Source organism: Lissotriton helveticus, chromosome 12, assembly GCF_964261635.1.
Source record: "Lissotriton helveticus chromosome 12, aLisHel1.1, whole genome shotgun sequence".
Taxonomy (NCBI): Eukaryota; Metazoa; Chordata; class Amphibia; order Caudata; family Salamandridae; genus Lissotriton; species Lissotriton helveticus.
Genome location: NC_136073.1, coordinates 625,977,902 through 626,000,901, shown reverse-complemented (window position 1 = coordinate 626,000,901; position 23,000 = coordinate 625,977,902). Strand labels below are relative to the sequence as shown.

The 23,000-nt window shown below is 49.2% G+C and overlaps 1 protein-coding gene across 2 annotated transcripts in view; it reads right to left on the bottom strand.

Moving 5' to 3' along the window:
* Window positions 1-23,000, bottom strand: part of FHOD1 (formin homology 2 domain containing 1) — a 1,641,100-nt gene that overhangs the window by 979,387 nt on the left and 638,713 nt on the right. For both annotated transcript variants that reach the window (XR_013603775.1, XM_078670473.1), the window contains exons 7-8: window positions 8,292-8,403; window positions 3,305-3,399 (exon numbers count right to left, since the gene is read on the bottom strand). Coding sequence is in view for 1 of the 2 variants with exons in the window: in XM_078670473.1 (XP_078526599.1) it covers window positions 3,305-3,399; window positions 8,292-8,403 (207 nt within the window). In the remaining variant the exon portion in view is untranslated. The remainder of the gene's footprint in view (window positions 1-3,304; window positions 3,400-8,291; window positions 8,404-23,000) is intronic.

The window sequence follows — 23,000 nt, the reverse complement described above, 5'->3', positions numbered from 1 at the left end:
ATTGTATGGCTAGTGTTGACTAGACTTTGAAGCGCTAGAAGGCCTGCTTTGCACTACTTGGGAACCCAAGGCTCGAGTAACCAGACTTTTGTTGTTTTTCTTCCCGGGGATTGGGTTGCAGCGTGTGAGGTGGGACGCCAAAGAATGAGGAGCTTTCTCGTGTTCAACCACTCCGCTCTGCGAGTTTTAACTGCATCAGTGACTGGAGAAGCCTCGCCCGCGGTCTGAGTCAAAATAAACATCGCCCTTTCACTTTCCTATATTATATTTTGTTAAAAAAGCGTCCATACACGGTTTGCAAACTTCTCACAATTTCCGGTCTCCTTCCCATGCCCCAAATAAAACACAGGGAAACTGTGCTGTTCGTCATTGCAGAACGTTTTATCAACAATAAGTTTTTATATGTATCCAACCAGAGACATTTTGGTATGTTGCATCTTTGACCAAGTCCATATGGAGCAATCGTCCTGGCAAGACTGACATCCCAGAGACCAGGGACCCAGGTCAGCTGTGAAACAGCATCCCCCACTCTGCCTCATTCCGCCTCACTCCACCTCACTGTTCCTTACGGTGCCTCATTCCACCTTATTGTGCCCCAGGCTCTGTACATGGGCTCAGCTGTGTAACAGCATTACCCATTCTGCCGCAGTGCCACATCATTATTTGCAACATAATTACACTGCACTCCATGCAACTTACACTCCAAATACCACTCAGTGCCACATAATTACAAGCCACATAATTACACTGCGCTCAATGCAACATAAATACACTCCACATAATACCACTCAGTACCACATAATTACACGCCACATACTTACTCTACTCAATGCAACATAAATACACTTCATATAATACCACTGAGTGCCACATAACTACACCATATAATTACACTCTCCTCAATGCAACATACACTCCACACAATACCACTCAGTGCCACATCATTATTTACAACATAATTACACTGCACTCAATGCAACATACACTCCAAATACCACTCAGTGCTGATCTGCTGCTCTCTTCCATCCCACCTCCTCTTTAACTCCCTGTTCTCTTCTCCTGTGCTGATCTGCTGCTCTCTTTCACCCTGCATCCTTCTTTAACTCCCTGTTCTTTTCTCCCGTGCTGATCTGCTGATCTGCTGCTCTCTTTTACCCCGCCCCTTTTTCAAATCCCTGTTCTCTTCTCCTGTGGTGATCTGCTGTTATCTTCCACCCGCCTCCTTCTTTAACTCCCTGTTCTATTCTCCTGTGCTGATCTGCTGCTCTCTTCCACCCCACCGCCTTCTTTAACTCCCTTTTCTCTTCTCCTGTGCTGATCTGCTGCTCTCTTCCACCTGCCTCCTTCTTTAACTCCCAGTTCTCTTCTCCTGGGCCGATCTGCTGTTCTCTTCCACCCGCATCCTTATTTAACTCCCTGTTCTCTTGTCCTGTGCTGATCTGCTGCTCTCTTCCACCCTGCATCCATCTTTAACTCCCTGTTCTTTTCTCCCGGGGCTGATCTGCTGCTCTCTTCCACCCCGCCCCCTTCTCCAACTCCCTGTTCTTTTCTTCTGTGCAGATCTGCTGCTCTCTTCCACATGTATCCTTCTCCTACCGCACACACACATACATACAACCACGCACACACACACATACAACCACGCACACACACACATAACCACACAAACACACACAACCACACCACGCACACAACCACACAAAAAAAACAACCACACAAAAAACCAACCACACACAACCGCACACCGCACACACACAACCGCACACAACCACACACACACACACACACACACACACCACACACCACACACATCAATCTGTCGCCCTCACTCTATCTATCTATATGTCGCACTCACTCTATCGATCGCACTCACTCTATCTATTGCCCACACTCTATCGCCCTCACTCTGTATCTATTTATCAATATATCGATCTATTTGCCTCACTCTATCTATCGCCCTCACTCTAGTTATCTATCTCTCTCTCTATATCTATCTATATATTTCTATCTATCTATCTATCTATCTCTATCTCTCTATCTATCACCCTCACTCTATCTATTTATCTATCTATCTATTGCCCTCACTCTATCTATCGCACCACCACAGCATCACTCAGGGAAATGCAATAGGTCTCGCAGCATTAGAGTTTGTGCTTTTAGAATTGTTTATGGTTTTTTTTTTTAAATCTTTAGCATTTTTGTTTCCTGTAGGCAATGCTAAAGAATTACAAAGAAAAAAAAGCCATAAACAAATCTAAAAGCTCTAACTCAAATGCTCCGAGACCTATTGCACTGTGTGAGGGTGAGGGGTTGAGGGTGAATGCAATAGGTCTCGCATTAGGAAAGTTTGACCTATTGGTATTGTAAATGACACATTTTGTATTTATGTGGCATTGCCTACAGGAAACAAAAATGCTAAAGATTTAAAAAAAAAAAACCATAAACAATTCTAAAAGCACAAACTCTAATGCTGCGAGACCTATTGCATTTCCAATGCTTGTTCCTCTTGGTAACCGGTTCTGTTTTATGGCTTTGTACCTTATCTTATGTATAGTTATCTCACCATGGTTAGAGTTCAGATCTCTTCTAGGGGAGGCAGGAGGGTTGTATGTGAATCCAGACAAGTAATCAATCTTCAATACTACTACAGGGAAGTAACTTTTAGTTTTGCAACATGAATCTTCTGAATTCACTCTCGCTCTCCTTTGACCTGCTCCTGGGGATGCCAGTGTTGAAGGAGTCCCCACCCATGCCTGAAGTCCTCAATTTTGACTTGATCATCTTTATTATCCTCCTCCGGGTCCAGGCTTTCATTCCTCCAAACAAGTCAACATCATGCAGCAACATCTGGCTCATCATAGCACCCCTAAGCAGGTGGAAGGAACAGGCATAACATGGAAACTGCAGCTGTACTACCCTTCAGGAAGAAAGATACCCAAGTCAGGCAGGGAAGGAAGCAGGTCCTACCACACACACTCAATGTGTACTTGACAGAGCAGTCAGCAATCACTGCAATGTACTGGGCAAACACCCTGCTGCGGGCATTTGGAAGGAATAAGCTGCATGGTAACTAGTCTAATGATTGCAGGCTTGAGCAGAATATTGGTAAGTGGCATGTGAAAATATGCATGGAAAGACCGGATTTATGGGAACAATGCCACAATGAAGAATACTGCTGTAGGACAGCTCTGGATCAGCCTCCGAAGTCCCTAGCCTAGCAAAATACTAGTGGGAAATCTCATACTCTACCAGTAAAACAACCACAACTACAAAGACAAAACAGATACTACTGGACCAGGTTTACCTTGTTGATGAGGGACATTACAAACACAAGTAGTTCTGTATCGGCCCCATTCTTCTCTTCAAGAATTTCAATCAAATTAGACCATGGATTTCTACCTACAAATAGAAAGGAAAGTACATATTATGGGTGCAGTGTTAATACATAAGATTTAAAGAAAAGCTTCAAGTCTACAGCATTTAAAGTGAATGTGGCAATTTGGTGAGAGGAGAAACTTGGTTCGCTAACGTTGTTTATTAGTGTCTCCTACACTGCTAATAGCCTCACATTGTCATGCACCTAAATTAGAACAGGTGTGAATGTAAAGCAAATAATATTTCTCTATGATAAAGACTATGGATACTTAAATCCAAGTGTATCCAATGATGTTAATCCTCACCTCCTAGATCTTCAGAACATGTTAAATCATGTCTGCATTTTTGGAAGCCAGAGGGTCCGTTTCAGGAGCTGGCTCTAGATGTGCCTAATCAGCAGAGGTGGGCGAGGGAAATGGGCATGATGTTAATGCAGAAGGAATGGCAGGACGTCTATGTCAGGGCACGTCACTCTGCACACAGTGTCGCTAACATAGAGACAGCAACGGAAATAGTAACTTATTGGTACCAGACACCTCCACGGCTTCACAGAGGCAATCCAGTGCGTAGCCCCTTAAGCTGGAGAGGCTGTGGGGCGGAGGGTACACTGACCCATCTACTATGGGAGTGCCCCCAGCTTCCCCACTACTGGCAACAGGTTTTGGATGACAGATTCCCACTTCCAGACTCAAATACCTCGCTTCCCATCTTACACTCTCCTAGGTCTGCCCAACCCCATTACCTTCCCGCTTAAATCAAGGAGAGGGAAATAGATGGCATTAGCACTGGGAGCAGCCCTACAAACATCCTATCTCACTGGGCGAAAACAACAACACCTACTCATGTTGGATGCCTGCACAGACTGTGGGGGTACTCGGAATGGAGAAAATCTCCCTCTCGCGGTCTAAACCAGGGGCCTCCTTTCATGACCTGTGGGGACCTATACTGTCGCTATTGACTTCCGAATTCAAAGACCTAACTTGCCCAAAATACTTGAGGCTCCTACGTTTAGAAGACCCTCCTCAGACTGAATCTTCAACGGAGAGATGAGCACAGGGTACACTTGGGTAGACGATCTGGGTTGGTGGGGAGCTCGGTAACATCATTGCAACGCACCTTGAGCCTCCAAGAGGAGAGGGAGGGAGGAACTGAGGGAGGGAGGAACTGGGGAGGGGGGGGGGGGAGTTCTGCTGTTTATTATGTTCTTGTCCTTTGGTACTACGGCTACTGTCTTAGCTTCTCGATTTTCAGCTCCTGTCGCAGGGTTTATGAAAGGTAAGCCGTTCTCATATGTTGTGCGTCTATCCTAAAATCAATAATGAAATCTAAACAAAAAAAAAATCTAATAGCATATCAGCTCTGACATGTTCAATTCTTGAGAAACACAGGAGCCCAGATCACAAAGAGCCCCTCACAGTCAGGACTACCCCTGAGAGGAACACATCTGTTCAGAACATACTTGCAGAGGCCACGCCCCACTCCTGAAAGGGGGCGGGGTTCAGGGGCCGGCGCCATAACCGTCGCCTAGCCCTGTAAGAATCTGGTTCTGGGCGCCCTGAAGCTCCGAGAAGCAGAGCAAGTAGCCCCCGTGCCCTCCACTTAGGCGTCAGAACAGCGCCTGGCCCCCGTCTAATCGGGGGGCCAGGCAAGATACAAACCCCCCCAATGGGTGACAACACCCTCAAGGCGGGTTGTGGGGGGGGGCATATAAGCAGCTGCTCCCCCAGGTAGCTCCTATCTTCGTGGAGCGGGGGAGCGGTGCACACACACAAACACCACGTCAGACTTGGAGCTGGGGTCAAACAGGACCTGCTAATGTGGGACACATTCTTGGCAAAGTTTAACGTGTCCTCATCTGGAGAGAGGGCTGGGTGATAGCCAGGCAGATAGCATTGTTCACCGTCGCTTCAGGGAGCACGGGTTTTTGGGCAATCCTGGGCAATAAACGGTGAGCAGGCCAATGACCTAACAGGTGGTAACGGCGAGGCATAACCAGCAACATAAAATTCCTTGAATTGTTCCCAATAATAGTGGCTTTAATAGCCTGGAAACACGAGTTGAAGAACATGTAACTGACGCTGTGGTCCGACAACAAGGGGGTGGTACAGGCCATCAATAGGGTATCGCAGAGGTGCCCTGACACATTAAGAGTAATGAGGCAATTGATTTAATTACTGCTGGAGAGGACCGTGGAGCTGAAGGCCCGCCATGTACCGGGGATTGGAGAACGCAGTAGCGAATGCCCGGTCAAGAGCACAGATGAAGAGATTCAGGGAATTGGCCCCGGGGGCGGACAAGGTAATGACACCCTTCTCAGAACAACTGTGGGGCTGGCGGGATAGACTTCTCAGCATTGGTGAACCAAGCCCTTGCCCCAGAAGAGACCAGATGGTACAAAAAATATGCAGGAACAGTGATGCAGATAGGGGGTATACAGACACTGGAGAACAGGGGCGAGACACAAAGAGCAGTTGAGCTATTCATCCAATGGGCATTAACCTACAAGAAATCCAGATCATGGGCACAGGCCCCCTTGGCGGGCCATAGCCCACTCCATGAGGATACACACAGGACAGGACACCACGGCATCCCCATACCTCAAAGCAGCAATGAAAGGGTGGAAGCGGGCCGAAGGGGGAAAAAGCAGACAGCGGGCGTCCCATAGATTTAAAAAAATTGGGCCAGCTTATGGAGGTACTTAAAGAATGTACAAGGGACATTTTCTAACTACACCTGTTTAGGGCAGCATTCTCCACAGTATTCTTTGGAGCCTTTCGAATCAGCGAATTAGTGGCACCCAGGATGAGTGGTCCAACGGGGCGGTGCCTCCAGGCTGCGGACATTAGACCCAGGGCAGCCTCGGTTGAGATATTACTTAGGAGGTCAAAAACGGATCAGGCCGGCAAGGGAATGGTAGTACAGCTGCAGTGCATCAAAGATCACGACCACTGCATAGTACGCTGCTTGTTCACATACATGGTGGCTCGCCCGGCTGGTGACGGGCCGTTTTTCAAACATCAGGATGGGAGCAACTTAAGCAAGTTTCAATTCACAACCGTGATGCGCCTGGCCCTTGCTAAAGCAGGGCTACCCCTAGCAGTGTTTGGCGCCCACTCTTTTAGGATTGGCGCAGCAACTTCGGCGGCACAGTACGGCATGTCCGAAGCAAGGATACAAGCATTAGGCAGATGGTGGTCACAGGCATACAAGACCTACATCAGGCCCCAGTTACTGTAGAACCAACAGGCTTGGCAGCAGGTAGGGCTGTAACAGGGGGAGGAGCACAGCCACCATACACAAGAGACCGTTTGACATTTTGACCATTATTTCATCAGGAAAACGCCCCAGCCTGGTGTGGGTAGTGGGCCACTCCTTTGTGTCCTGAATGCAGACTTGGTGGCAGTGGGTGGGCCACAAGATGACAAGACGGCCAGTGACCAGGCACAGACGGGAAGGAAGGCCCTTCTGCAGGACATCCAACCACACCTCCCGGAGGCATCCAAGTGCTTAGGGAGTACGACCATCATATGATCTGAAGTGATCAGTAGAATGCATTGGAGTAGAGCAGAGTCGCACAAGGCAGTCGATAACTCTAGACGGAAGCTGAACATTGCAGTCAACAAATTTTGTAAGCCCAATGGCCTGGAAAGCATCAGGCATGGGCTCATCCAACTGGGCTGCCCTGAACTGTGTGGGCTGGATGGGTGCATCTATCGGAGGAAGGGATGCGGTTTTCTGGGATAACCTGTGGGGGGAAATGGCCTTTCTCAGGTTGCAAGTGAAAAAAAATAAAAAATCTAAGAAGCTGGGGGGGGGGGGGGGGGGGGTCGCAGGAAGAAGTTGGCCTCCCTGGCGGCATGGCAGAGAAATAATGGTACAATCGTTGGCTAGGGAGACCCACTGACAGGGCGGTATGTAGGAGGAGGGCCACTCAATTTGCAATGTCGCACAGCAGGGTGAGTTGGCCGAACAAAGGTGGGGGTAGCAAATGGAGACGGCACTCACAGCCCTGACCCTGCCGGACGTCAGGGCACAAATGAGACTGACATGGTAGCGAGTTGGGGCCTAACTCTGGGGGAGAAGCTACCCCCCCACACGCAAAGGGCGTGGAGACCAAACAAACTATGGTCCCAGAAGGGAAAAGACAAGAGAAAGGACTACAAAGAACTAACAAAAGAACTTTCTGTGCCATTTAAGAACTGGGGAAGTGTACATAATGCACCACAATGTAATATGCATAACATGCTAAGGACTTGTATGATTTATGACCACAATATAACAGTTAGCAAATGATAATTATGTCCAGGGGTCATACGAATTATGACCAAGATTAGTTATGTATGTAATCTTAATAATCTGCGGCCAACAACGACCACTATAATCACAACGCATGTTGGCTGTTTATTAGGGACATAAGGTTGGTTTACTTAGGGGACATGTAAACTGGAATGGGAGCAGTGCGGGGTTTTGCCTCTAGGCAGACCTAAGACACTTACCCTTGCCCTGCCAGGCCATACACACTCACTAATCACAACCAAGGCCTGTCTCGATCCCGCTATGCGATATCCCTACCTTATGTTGACACTCACAAAAAATAAGTTCTCTGCACTGTCAAATAAGGAATTAAAAGGAAATATGCATCTAGTGCACTTACATAATCCAATAAATATTCTACGCAGTGGCTTTCTATAGCAAGCATTCAATCACTCATTCACCTTGTAAGAGGGGATATCACATTTGCGTTCACTGATAGTATAGGTATGGCTAATATGATAGCAGTGAAGGTTTATATCTTATGCATACAATTTCTTCTTCATAAATGTTGTATATAAAAGTCCATAACTGAAAAAAATTAAGCCTTGCGTATACAGAATGCCCTGGTTAAGTTTCTGAACTAGTCAAATGATGGTACTTACCAAAACCTTGATCCACTGTGTTTATAGCCTTTATGAGAAGCTGAGCATTGGATTCTGCATATTCGACAAACACAAGAAGCAGCTTTAAAGCGGTTTTCACCACCAAACGGTACTGCAATTAAAGACAACAAGATTGTGAAAAGAAGCTAGTACAAAAAACCTAGAACACTGTCCACTCTAAATTTCTTTAGAAAAAAAGGTACATTCCTCAACTATCCATTTCCCGCAATGCCCGCCTCCAGTTCTTTATTAAGGTTGTTTTAGGTCGCATAGGCAAACATTAATGTTTTCATTGAAGCTAAATTTGTAACTTCAGGTAAGCTATGAAGTGAAAGCTGCACAGAAAATAATCTACAAGTAACACTATGAATGTAAGACTGATTTTCAGCCGAGGAAAGATTTACCTCAGCTCACATGTAAACCTTTTTTTATTTTTTTATTATTTTCATCTCAGGCAGTATACATAACAACATCATGAAGACGAGAAAAGAAAGAAATGAGGAGACAAAGTTCTAAAAATCATGAGTGTTACAAGCTGTAACATGTACTGTGTTTCCATCTAATGTCATGCAAAAGCAACATAAAACATAACAGGCGAACAGTTCTTTGAAGGTACGACCTAACATTGGCTGCTCACATTTCATGAGCAATGTGAAGAAGGCAGATTCAAAAATCTCATGTGTACAATTCAGTAGATATATAAGCCAGTCCCATATATAATATGTCAAGGCCCAACACAGAGTGATCTAGCAGTAATGACGAGGTAGGGAAGTTTTGTGTGGAGGTGCAGTGCAGTAAGAGAGCGTCATACATCTGCGCCAATGAGGAGGGCGGCATCCATGACGAGTATCCGTACAGCACAGTTAAGCAGCAGCTTCTAGAGGGGCAGTGTCTGAGCCATATGTATCCCGTAGGAGAAGGTAACTTTGTAGTGGGCCCCAAATATCGTTGGGTAGAGACGCTAATGGAAGTGTCTCAGCATAGATAGTGGACAGTAGAGCAAATCTCCCAGCCAAGTCTTGAATTTCGGAGCCCTCCCTCTGCCCCATCGACATGCCACTCTGCGTTTTTCCAATAAGAGAGAGACAGCCAGAAATTTACAATATGATTTGGGTATCTGCTCAGTATAACTTAAGAGCGCCACTCGCGGGTCTCTCACTAACGTGCCACCCGTCATTTTTTCAAGTGCCACATGAAACTGCTCCCAGTATTCCTGTACCCTTGGACAGTCCCACGCTAAATGGAGAAGGCAGCACCTGGCCTCCCACACCTTTCACAGCGATCATTGTCAGATAAGTGGAACCTGAACTTCTTGGTAGTACAGGCGGTGTAAAAATGTGTAGTGTATGACACGTAGCCTACAGCTTGCAGATACCTGTGAGGTTTGGAGACAGCAGTACGTCCATTGGTCATCAGTGACTTCCTCTCCAAGCTCTGCGGCCCAATGTACTCGTGCCGGGTTTGAAACACCCGTTCGCTGCATGCGTATGTTGTTATATAACCTCAACACCAAGTGCTTACCATCTGTGGATCCCAGCATCAAGTGTAGGGTTGTGAGATTTATGGGCTCCTGCGGGAAATCAGGGAGAACTGACTGAATCCCTTGTCACAATCGAACATACAATAAAAAGTCCCAGGGTTGAAGGCCAAACGTCGTGAAAGAAGTGATCTGAAGAGCGAAATAACGCCTTCGTGGAACAAATCACCCCATTTAGAGACTTTAACCAGTTCACATAACTTATGAAACCCTTTTTCTTGCAGCAGTGGTATATTAGGGTGATAGGTCAAGGGCAGACTCGACGAGTATAGAATGGGAGCGTCAAGTCTATCTATAATGTGGTGCCAGGCATCAACCGTACCTGTAACTGTAGTAGGTGGTGTCGCGTGCTGCCTAGCAGGGGCATGTATAAGACCAGACAGTGGAATGGGGTCCGCAAGCCAGATCTCCGTAGCAACCTGCGGCATATATCTGGGGGGGTACATCCAATAATATGCATAGTGCGCTTGTGCACTGAGGAAATAGACCTTGAAGTTCGGTATGTCAAAGCCACCCTGAGCATAGGGCCTTATTAATATAGATATATGGCTGCTTCCCTCCCCATAAAAGATGCAACAATTCAGTGCGTTGGGTTTTAAAGAAGTAAGGGCCAGGATTATAAGTAGGCTGTGTGGTTTTAGGTTTAAACCTATAATAACTGATAAAACCCCACTGAAAGATAAATAGCCCTCACCGGTGAAAACATATAAACACTGAAAAAACACCTGCACAACCACAAACTAAATGCCATTCAAAGAAAGGAAAAAGAGAGTGAAAGAGTCATTTCTTTCTTCCTGAAGGTGTCAATACAATGTAACTTTGTTATACAAGCTAGCAGTAAGGAAGACTAACATTATTCTGCTTGAGTTTTGTTCTTTAGAGATGCCACTAAAATGTTGTTTCTTTTTACTTTTACTTTTTTCAGTTTTGTGGCCTTTGGTCTAAAGATGCAGGGTTTAGTTTCATGTTTTAGGTCTAGTTTAATTATTTTATAAACTGCAGAGAATCAGAAAATATATAGCTCATGTTTGATATTTTGGCTGCATTTCATTCTTTCACTGAGGGGAGAGGAGTTGGCCTAACTGCTAAGGCGCTCGACCTCGGACCTGGGGATCTGGGTTCGAGTCTCGGTAATGACGCCAAAACCTCCTGTGATTCTGGGCAAATCACTTAATCTCCCCGTGCCTAAAAATGAAAGTGTGTGTCCTCATGTAAAAAAAACAACAAAAAAAACGTAACTTGTGCTATGTAAAGCGCTCTGATACCCGATTCGGTTCGGGTCTAGTTCGTGCTATATAAAACTCTACAAAAAAAAATTGATAGGTGAAATGGCTGGTTTCATAAAAATCTTTCCTAATATGTGTCATCACATTTACCCACAGAGAATGGGTAAAAACCCTTAATACATCAGACCATAGTTTCTAGTGGGTCAGTATTGATAGTAGGTGAATTGCCAACACCTCAGGCTTTAAACATTCAATGCAAGGTATAGTGACAAGTATATATATCACCAAGCATCTGGGATAGTGGTGAAAACATGACACCAGACTTTTGGGAAGCATTGAACTCAGCGTCACTTGTAATGCTCTGTAAAAAAGGTTATTTCCAAGTTCAACAAAGATTGGAGTGATATTGTTTGTATTTGCAGTGATTCAGCTACGAATATAAAAAAGTTGTGTCATGAACTGTCAAAATTGATACCCGAGCTGAAGTGATTTCCTTGCCACTTGTTAGATGGTATGCTGAAAGCTTCTTTACCATCTTTACCATCTTCAGAGTTAATGAGGGATGCTATTGACTTTTTAGTCCATTCTGGTGCACTGTTTTCTTATGCACAGGAACTAAAACGCAAATATTTATCATTTTGTGCTTTATGTGGCATCAAAGAAAGAGTCATCCCAACTGTGTCCCTTAACTGGTGGTTCTCAGCCCAAGGGGCTATGAATGCTGAGAGGGGCTTTTCACAGAAGATTACATGGGAAGGAAAGAGCGAGCGCACATGACCCAAAGACTCACTGAAGAAGTGTTGTATGGTGTACTACCATAAGATTATTTTTGCAAAAATCTATTTGGACCTCATTTACACTATAAGTACAGTGTCTATATACCATGTTCTTTCAGTGCAGAAAGCAAGCAATAATAAAAGCAAAACCTTCCATAAACACCGGAAAAACACTTTTTCTGTTGTTTTTAGTGGCGCGAAAATGTGTAACCACTGATAACAACTGTTTTTTAAGATATTGAAAACACTGAAAAAAAAACACCAGAATTTGCCAAAAATAGAAACTGAGGGGGGGCGTGTCCAACATGGCGGCGTGATCGGACGTGGGTCTCCGGAGCTCCCTGCCTGACCCCGCCTGACCACCGCGAAATTAGCCTTTATTTCCCCTTGCCACCACGGGAGAATAGCGGGAGAGGGGCCGTCCGGCGGCAGTGACCAGACATCGACCCTCTGCTGAGCCGCTCGCCCACAAGCTGCACTTCTGCGCTGCCGGTCGTCCCGCGCTCCGTGATGGCGGCCTTGCTGCAGTTTTGACCGGCTGGACGCCTTTCCACGGACGCCTCCGGGAGCACCCCCGTAGCGAGAACAGTGGACGAGAGGCGCGGACCGCAGAATCGGCTGAGCGGTGCCTCCGCCTGTGACCCGGACCCTGCTGCGACCCGCTGCCTGGGCCGCCCAGCTGCTGGGAGAGACGCCGATCCGGGGGTCATAAAACTACAGGCCCCGGCTTCGGGCCTGTGCACCGGACCCCCCTGCAGCACTAAGGCGGCGGGCCTAGAGGGAGCGCCAAACCTGCCCAGCGAGCTCCCCTGCCGCGGTCTCATCTGTCGGGCACCAGAACGGACGAGAGAGACCCCTGGGGGTGGAGCTGCCGCCGCCTCACGGACCTCGGCCCTCTCCCTGCAGCCCGGTGAAAGGGAGCACCGCCACAGGACTGCAACTGCCTCGCGGCCTTCAGGTGAGGAGACGGGTGCTGGGCGCTGCGGCAGGTTCGAGGGGCACATTCGAGCTCCTGGAGGGGGGACAGCAGCGGGGACCGACCTCAAGCTCCCTGGGCCTGACAGCCTTTCCCCACAAACAGGCCGACGAGCAGGTACACTCAATCGGCAGACACGAGGTTGGGGCTCCCAGACTTGGGTCCACACGACGACCCTCGCTGCACCGTGATCTGGGCCTTAGGGGGTACCGACCGCCTTTGACCCTAGGCCCCATCGCCCCTGGAGGGGGGACAGCAACCGGGATCGACCTCGAGCTCCTTGGGCCTGACAGACTTTCCCCACAGACAGGCCGCCGAGCGGGGCCGGCCGATTGGCTGACACGAGGTTGGGGCTCCCAGACTTAGGGTCCACACGCCGGTCCTCACTGCACAGAGATCTGGGCCTAGGGGGGGTGCCAACCGCCTTTGAACCTAGAATCCACCGCCACTGCGCGAAGCGAGGCTGGGAGGCAGCGGCCCTCGCAGGAATCTGCACCCGTCCCCGAGGCCACGCAAAAGAGAGGGAGACGCCATCTTACTTCGAGGGGCACACTCGGGTAGAGCCCCCAGAGACACTAACATTGCAACGGCTTGTGTTTGCGAATTGAGGCTGGGCATAAGTGCTTGACCGGGACTGCCCTGCGGTGCCCATCGCTGGACTTCCTTTGTACCCCGGACGCCTTTGCACCCGTAGGCCCCAGTGTGGGCCCCTACAGCCTACTCCCAAGTCCCTGCGCAACATGGCGGGCCAGAAGGGCAAGAGAGGACACCAGACGCTCCCGGAGCTGATGGCCAAAACCCAGCCTAAACCTGCCAAGGACCCACCCTCCCCGATAGTCGCTAAATCGCCGCCGCCACCTGCAGAAGACCAAATCCCCATCACTAGATCCTTTTTGGAGACGCTATTCAACTCCCTACGTGATGACTTTAAATCCCTGAAACAAGAGGTGGCGGGTGAGGTTCGGGAACTCAGACGTGAGGTAGATGGCCTCGGGGAACGGGTGGCTGCAGTGGAGGAGGCGGATCAAACTAAGAGTACTGAAATTGAGCAACTCCAACAAGAAATCCTGCGACTTACAGGCCAACAGCTGGATCTACAGGCCCACGCAGAGGACCTTGAAAATCGCTCTCGCAGGAACAACATACGGGTCCGGGGTGTTCCTCAGAAAGAAGAAGGGTCTGACGTCGCTGAATATCTACGAGCCCTCTTCAGAACCATCTTGGGAGAACCAGCGGATTTCCCCATTCGCATCGACAGGGCACATAGAGTTGGATTGCCGCGACGAGATTCGGCCCCCCCCCCCCCGGACATACTGGCCTTTTTGCCTGATTTCCCGCTAAAGGAACGGATTCTCCGGGAGGCCCATCGAGCTCAGCCCCTTCAGTATAGAGGTCGTCCCATAGCTCTCTATCAGGACCTCTCTGCCACCACCCTGCAGAAACGCAAGGAATTCAAGGTAGCGACGGACTTTCTACGACAGCACGACACCCCTTACTCCTGGGGTCACCCGTTTAGACTCATTCAAATGGAACGGACGGCTGCACCAAATGAGGTCGCTCAAAGACACCTGCTCGCTGTTGGGACTGGATCAAGATGATGAAGCACCGACGCCCCGAGCTTCTCAAGGGTCACCCAAGAGTGAATGGCACACTGTGAGCTACAAACGATCGCCGTCGCGCCGGCTGAAGCCAGATGCATCGATCATCCTGCAGGAACGCGCCACTGCAGTGGTGGAGGTAGCCAAAGAAACCTCTCCCCAGGAAGATTAAGTACTCCCGTGGCCGGGGAGATCAAATATGGCACAGTCCTTTGCACCAGCGGTGGGGGGGGGCGGGCGAGGAGCCGGAGAAGCCGCCACTGGAGATGACCCACATGAGAACTGTTACCACGGCCCTGTGCGGAGTCACAGGACTGGGACTATTTTTCCTTCTTTTCTTTTTTGGGTTATTACGGGATGGGGAGGAGGGGAGGGAATGTTATTCTGCCTTTGAATATCGGATGTTGATCAGTTCTACACAGTTTGATGGGGTTGTTGTTGGGGGGGGGAAGGGGGGACTGTGGGGAGGGATCCAGGGTGGGAACCAGTGTGCCACGACTGCGTTGTTGTTGTTCTACTGCTCGGATTTTCAGCGACACACCTGGGCTTCATGTTTGGGGTTGGATTCATGGAGGGCGGGGGGCCCCGCGGTGTCCCCTTAGGAGTCGCTATCCAGGTGCTACCGCGATGACACGTTATAGACGGCCCACAGTGTCTCCACGCTATTTGCCGAGGTTTTCCAGTAATGTGTGACACGAAGGTGAAGGTCATAACACTTAATGTAAAGGGGCTGAATAATCCTATTAAGAGAAGAGCGATCCTTTCCTATTTGGAGAACTCTGAGGCCGATATCTGCCTATTGCAAGAAACTCACCTATTGCAGAAAGACTGGCATAGAATGCGCTCACATGCTTTCCCACAACAATTTTTCTCCTCCTTACCCACGAAACACGCCGGAGTGGCTATTCTCCTCTCTAAACAGTTCGGGGGCCAGGTGGGGATCAAGGTGGGGGAAATTAAGGGCCGGATGTTGGCATACACTTTCCACATAGGGAACACACGCCTCACGGTTGGCTCGCTCTATGCCCCGAATACTGGACAGGAGACTTTTCTGAAGAACGCAACGTCTGATGCTCTGGGTTCCTCCGACTCCCTTCTACTCCTGGGGGGGGACTTCAACCTTGTTATGGACACACACGCTGACAGGTCGGGACACAGGTATGGAGATGCAGGTGCTGTTTCGGCGTCTGGACTTGAGTGGCTGCGGGAAAGGGGCCTGGTAGACCTGTGGAGATCTACGCACCCAACTGAGTCACGATTCACCTTCTACTCCCATGTTCACCACACGTACGCTAGGATCGATCACTTCCTGGGCTCTGCGGAGCTGCTCGGGTCCCTCCGGGGAGTTGATATAACTCCTGCCGCTGTCTCAGATCACGATGCGGTGGAAGTGTCGCTCTTGTTTCGCACGCCTCCTCGCCCCCGGGGTTCCTGGCGCCTGCGTGAGACTCTACTGCAGCGCCCAGTAGTCACCACACGCCTTCGGAAGTGCATCACTGATTACTTAACCGCTAACGATACACCAGGGATCTCTATGACGGCTCTCTGGGGGGCCTTAAAATCTGTCGTCCGTGGCGAACTGATAGCCATAGCGGCTGCGGAGGCCAAGGACCGGAAGGCCAAACGTGAGGACCTTACGGCAAAGGTGGCAGAATTAGAGAGAGCCCACAGTCGCACCTGCGCTCCACGCATCTGGAGGCAACTGAAAGCAGCTACAGCCCAACTCGCTAGTCTGGATGTGGACAGAGCCGAATTTGCGGCGCTCCGCCTTCGGCATACCTACTACATCGGCGGCAACAAGACTGGCCGCTTATTGGCCAGCGCACTTAGAGCTAAGACACAACGTACCAAGATCTCTGGCCTCACTGATGATACTGGAACGGTCCTCACTGATGACACGCAAGTGGCAGAGGCGTTCAGGTCTTACTATGCCTCATTATACGGAGAGGAGGCTACGTCCCCTGAGATGATCGACACATATTTAGATTCCGTGGCTGTCACCGAGCTCTCTAAAGCCAACGCGGACGCTCTGGATGCCCCCATTCGCTTGGATGAGGTGCTGGCCGCCATAACCCGTTTGCGCCCACTCAAATCCCCGGGGCCGGACGGATTCTCGGCGGGATTCTATAAGACCTTCAGCCATCTGCTGGCCCCGGTACTCGCCAGGCTCTTTAATTCCTTTGAGGGTGCTGGTGCCATCCCCCCGGACATGCTAGCCGCCGAGGTGGTGGTCCTCCCTAAACCAGGTAAGAAACCCACGCACTGCTCGGCTTTCCGCCCTATTTCCCTATTAAACCTAGATCTCAAACTCTTCACGGGCATTTTAGCTGCACGTCTTGGCCCCTGTCTTCCTGGGATCTTGGAGCCCGACCAATCGGGCTTTGTGCCCAACAGACAATGTAGTGACAACACTAAACGAATACTACATTTAATTGACAAATCCCACTTTCAGGGCTCGGACTCCGCACTGTTGGCTATCGACGCCGAGAAAGCGTTCGACCGCGTCAACTGGACCTACCTAAAACGGGTTCTGCGGCGCTTTGGAATAGGGGACCGCTTCTTGACGTGGATTACCCGTTGTTATCACCATCCGCATGCCAGGGTCCGGTTGGGCAGCTTGCGCTCGGACTCGTTCGAAATTCAACGTGGCACGAGACAGGGTTGTCCCCTCTCCCCCCTCCTGTTCGCCTTATATATAGAACCCCTAGCACAGAAAGTCCGAGATAACCCTGCAATTAGAGGTATCACCTTTGGGCACGAACCCCACACAATTAGTCTGTATGCGGACGATGTCATAGTGGCCCTTGACTGCACGGCTCGATCCATCCCCGCCTTTATGGAGGAGCTTGACTCCTTTGGGGCGGTGTCGGGATTTCGTATTAACAGAGGCAAATCTCTGGTGTTGCCGTTGGGCAAGAATGCGCACCCGCAAGCTCCTAATTTGGCACAAGAGAGCGGCCTCCAGACTGCCCCCTCAATCCCTTACTTAGGCATCTCCCTCGCTTCCTCCACTGCGTTGACAGTTCAGACCAACTACGGATCCCTTACCACTGCAATCCGGAAAGACACCACTCGCTGGTCCAAACAACCACTCTCGCTTTTGGGGAGGGTGGCGGCGGTAAAAATGTCTATCTTACCTCGCATCCTATATTTATTCCAAACACTTCCTGCCATGCCCCCACCTGGAGCTTTGAACGAGCTGCAGGACATCCTACACCGATTTATCTGGAACGGGAAGCGCGCACGCCTTCGGAAATCACTGTCGTACAGGAGCATGGATGACGGAGGCCTGGGCGTTCCTAATTTATCACAATACTTTCAAGCGGCTCAACTTCGCTATCTGGTAGAATGGCACAGGCCAGAGTCGGAAAAAAGATGGCTCTTCCAAGACAGAGCAATGGCTCAGACGCCACTATGGAGAGTCCCGTTTCTTGCTAGGCAACACCGCACGCGATATCTCCGTAAATCACCTATCACTCAGACTGTTCTGCAAGTCTGGGACAGGGTCGCTCTTCATAGAGGCCTGACGACATTCCCTTCCCCATTCACTCCCATTTTGGACAACCCGGACTTTCCTCCGGGCAATGACCCTAACGCGTTTCCACAATGGCGCTCCTCTGGGTGCCGCTCGGCTGGTCATCTTTTTGATACACAAGGCTTTCTTTCTCTATCAGACATTACACAGGGATATGATCTGAGGGACCCCCACCTTTTCCAATACTTCCAACTTAGGCATTGGCTCACGGACCCAGCTATTGTCGACAAGGTGGGTCGCCCTATGACGCCCTTTGAGAAATGGTTACTCACCAAGGACTCAGACAAACACCTCATTTCAGACATTTATAAACTGCTGGCGCCGACACCCGGCCCGGATAAGACCCCGAGCCAGAGGCGTTGGGAGACCGAACTAGGCAGGACGCGCACGTCAAGGGAGTGAAAGGATATCTACTACAGGGCCTCACATACCACACGCAACACGGCAGCGAGAGAGTCCGCAGTTAAGTTAGCAATGTATTGGCACCTCACCCCCGTTCGACTTCATGTGGGTAACCCATCACGTAGCGAACAATGTTGGAGACACTGTGGGGAACGCGGCACCTTAACTCATCTCCTTTGGGATTGTCGAGAGATCCGCAGCTACTGGGAGGCGGTACTAGATGACATCGACTCCTCCTTTGACACCGAGGTCCCGCGCTTCCCAGCTTATATCATCTTGGGACTCCCCAATGCACTCACATTCCCCTTGAAATCATTAAGAGGCCGTCAAATGGGAATTGCTATGCAGGCGGCCACGCAACACATCCTGTCCCTATGGGGCTCGGCGACTACACCCACTCACACAGGGTGGTTACATAAACTTTGGTTCACTCTTGGGATGGAACGCATGCACGCCACACTTACACACTCCACCGCCGCCTTTCAGAAAACGTGGACGCCTCTGCTGTCCCTGTTGTCCAAAGAATTTAATGAGATCACATGTCCTAAATACCTCCGAATTCTGCGCCTCGCAGATCCCACACCTAATCCCGGGTGATCCCCGGAACATGGAAGTTCTCCTCTCTAAGATGAAGTGCAGACTCTTTTTTGACGCATGGCACACTGGTTGGGGTGGTTGGGGAGGAGGGGGGGGTTCGGGCTGTTCAAGGGTTGTTGGCTGCTCCTTATCTTGCTCTGCTTTTTTGCATCGAATAATATTTGCCTTCATGATACTGTTTACCACATTTGGCGTATGTGCTTCGCTCTCTATATCTCACTTAGGGAAGACTTGCTAGTCTGTCCCGCCAGCATCACATACCGCCACCCTTTGCAAGATGCCAAAATGTCTGATATTTCTTTTGTTGACAAATCCAATAAAATACATTTAAAACTAAAACTAGAAACTGAAAACAGGAAAGCCTAATTATAAGGTACATTCATGAAGAGATATAAAAACTGCGGGAGCACAACCATTTTAATGAGAGAGGCCCAACCCGCAAACGAAAGGGGTAGGGATATCCACCGGGTAACGTTATCAGCCAGTTTCATAACGGCTGTGCCATAATTGAGCCGTATGGTGGTCTCTCTGTCTCTAGACAGCTGTATACCCAGATAACGTAGGTCAGTGCCACACCATTCCAGTGAGAAGTCCAGTGCAAATTGAACAACCGCAGGCGTTAAAGGAAAGAGCTGGGATTTACAACAGTTGATGTTAATCCCGGAGAGCCTACCAAATACAAGGAATTCCTGCAATATAGGGTTCACATTTTGTTGAAGATCCCTGATATATAAAATAATGTCGCCTGCGTAAAGGGATATTAAAATTTGGTACAACAACGGAACGCCCGATCACGATGATGTTGGCGAAGTTTAGATGCCAACGGTTCGACCGCTATAGGAAAAAGAAGTGGGGATAGCGGTCACCCCTGTCGCGTGCCCCTTGTAATGGGAAACGCTGGAGAGAGATGCCCATTGATCAATACTTTAGAGGGGGAACAACCATCTCAACGCATGCGTTACGACGCATGCGTTGACATCGCATGCACTGACAACGCACGCGAGTTTACGACGCATGCGTTGTCTACGCACGCCATTACGTCACATGTGCTTTCAGAACGCATGCATTCCCAACGCATGGGATGTAATGGATGTGCGCAGAGACGGGTTACCGGGGGCGTCAAGACAGGCTCCGAGACGACAGGGAGACAACGCTGGAACAACGACAAAGAGACAGGTAAGGAGGTACTGTTTTGGGCTTGGGGATTAGGGCTTAGGGCTACTAGTCGAATAGTTGCTTTTTTGGGGTTGCGTTAGGGCTACTAGGAGAATAGGTGCTGTTTTGTGGTGGTGTTAGGGCTACTAGAGCTACCAGGAGAATAGATACTGTTTTGGGGTGGCGTTAGGGCTACTAGGAGAATAGGTGCTCTTTTGGGGTTGCGTTAGGGCTACTAGGAGAATAGGTGCTGTTTTGGGGTGGCGTGAGGGCTTCTTGTAGTATGGGTGCTGTTTTGGGGTTGCGCTAGGGTTTAGGGATAATTGCAGTATCGTACTGTAGGATTGCTTTACTGTTTAGGGCTTAGGGAAGTGTTAGCGTGCCATATTGTTGGGTTCTGTTTTCTGTTTAAAGGATTAGGGTTTAGGGTCGGGTGAAGGGAAATGCGTATACGGATAAAAATTGCAATGTAAAAGCATGCGGGTTGTCTGTATGCGATGTAAATGTTTTGGGCATGCATTGCTATACAAGTGCGGCATAATGGCATGCGCTGTGATTCCTCGCGATCTAAGGGGACATGCAATGTAATAATTGCGATGTTATGGCATACGATGTACGTGTTTGCGATGTATCATCATACATCCCTTTAGCGGTAGGTTGCTGATACAACAGCTTAATTGCAAGAGATAAACAGATTAGGGAATCCCATGCGTTGTAAAACTCCAAATAAATATTAGGGAAAACAGAGTGCAGAGATTGTGAGTCGTGGCTCTACCGGGAACGAATCCAGATTGGTCGGGAAGTATGAGTTTATCCATTAGGAGGGTTAACCGATTAGCCAGTACTTTGGCCAATATTTTTGTATCACAATTTATGAGTGAAAGCGGCCTATACGAATCACAAGTCTATGGTGCCTTCCCTGGCTTCAAAAGAGAAGTGATTAATCCCTCAAGCATTGAAAGGGGGAGCATACCCGTTTCAAGGGATTCTTCATAGATTTCCTTAAGAACTGGAGCCATGATGTCTATACAGTGCTTATAGAACTCGGCGGGAATGCCATCCATACCAGGCGCTTTCCCATTTTTTAGCTGTGTGATCGCCTCTCTAATTTCATCCAGTTCACATGGGAGACATAAGAACTTCCTTTGCGTGTTACTTAACCACCCAAGCTCGACGTCCCCCAAAAAGCCATCCATGTCTAGTGATTCACTGCGCTGCGTGGTGTATAAGGTGCGAGAATGTGTGGTGAAGGTATTGAGTATGTCAATTGTGTCTCGAAAGATGGTGTCCCCCGGCCCTTTGATTTCTAGAATATGAGTGGAAAAACGTGGGCGCCTGATTACTTCGGCCAGAGCTTTCCCGGGCCGTTCGCCCTCGTCATATCTCCGGGCCACCCAATATCTTCCCCTAAATTTGGTCTTGCGCGCCGCAGTGTCTTCATATTCCGATAACCTATCCCGGAAGTCAGTCTGTACCTGCCCCACCTCCCCATTTCCCACCCGTACCTCCAGCGCTCTTAGGTCCCGCTCCAGTACCCAGAGCCCATTCTGTATATCCCCGAGTATGCCAAAACATTTTTGCCATAAAATACCCCCTAATTGTGACCTTAAAGGCCTCCCAGATAACCTCCACATTGTCCACAGAGCCTTTGTTTCTTATAAAAAAAATTGGGTATCTCTTCCCCAGCTCAGTATGAAATACTGTGTTCAACAGAGCAGTAGGCTGCAGCCGCCAGCTAGGCCTAGGTGTATGATATCTTGTGAGTGTGAGTATGAGCTTCACAGGACAGTGATCAGAAAAGGTCCTAGCAAGATGAAGCACCTTTCGAAAAGCCTGACCCAGTCCCCTGGAGAGTAGACAGTAGTCCAGTCGAGCCCACGTCCCAGCATATGCTGTGAAGTGTGTGCCTTCCTTGACCTGCGGGTGGGTGTAACGCCAGCTATCTATCAGACCCCCCTCTGCCAGTATACCCTGTAGGCACGCCTGGGAATTAGTGTAATGCTGCGGCGCGGTGTTAGACCGATCCAGGGCGGGATTGAGGGCAATGTTAAAATCTCCGCACCGTATGATATGTGTGGATCCTATACTTCCAGCTTTACCCCAAATGATATTAAAAAAATCATGTGCATCGACATTGGGGCCGTAGCAATTTGCTATAGTTACAGAATCTCTACCCAGTCGACCCCCAATTATCACGTACCGTCCCTGGGGGTCAGTGCACACTCATGCCAATGCAAAGGGGGTTCGCTTTTTTATCAAAATGACAGTGCCTCTAGCATAAGAGGAGTATGAGGAAAAAACCTGGCATCTGCCCACTTGCTAGCGAATGTGCCCGGGGAGCGTGGGTCAATATGAGTTTCCTGAATCAGTGCTATATCTATCTGCTGACGGTCTAAATACGCTAAAATCTGCCTACGCTTCCTTGGATTTCCCAGGCCTCTGACGTTCCAGGACATTATGTTTACTTGACTTTTATCCCCCTTGTCCACCATAACATTGTGCGATATAAGAACTGCTAGAGCACCATGCCACACAGTACCAAAACCTAATAGCATGAGAAACACATTGAAAGAGAAAAATATGTGAATTACGCCTGTCATCATATACGTCAACCCGAACACCTACCACCCCCACCCACTGAAGCATCCCAATCAAGCCAGTTCCATACAACCCACCCCCCTCCCTGATTCCCAGTAACCAAACAAGTACTACAAACTTTAGCGGTCAAGGACCAGGTCTCGTGCGGGACAACTTGGGGGTCACCCATGGGGGGGGGCGTGTAAAAAGTTCAATCGGGTCTGGGACAATCGATATTTGCCCGGCGGTATTGCCTCTGTGACCCTCTAGTTATTTAAATCAATGAAGAGGCAGGCGCTGGAGACTGGAAAGCAGGAAACAAGGTTTTTT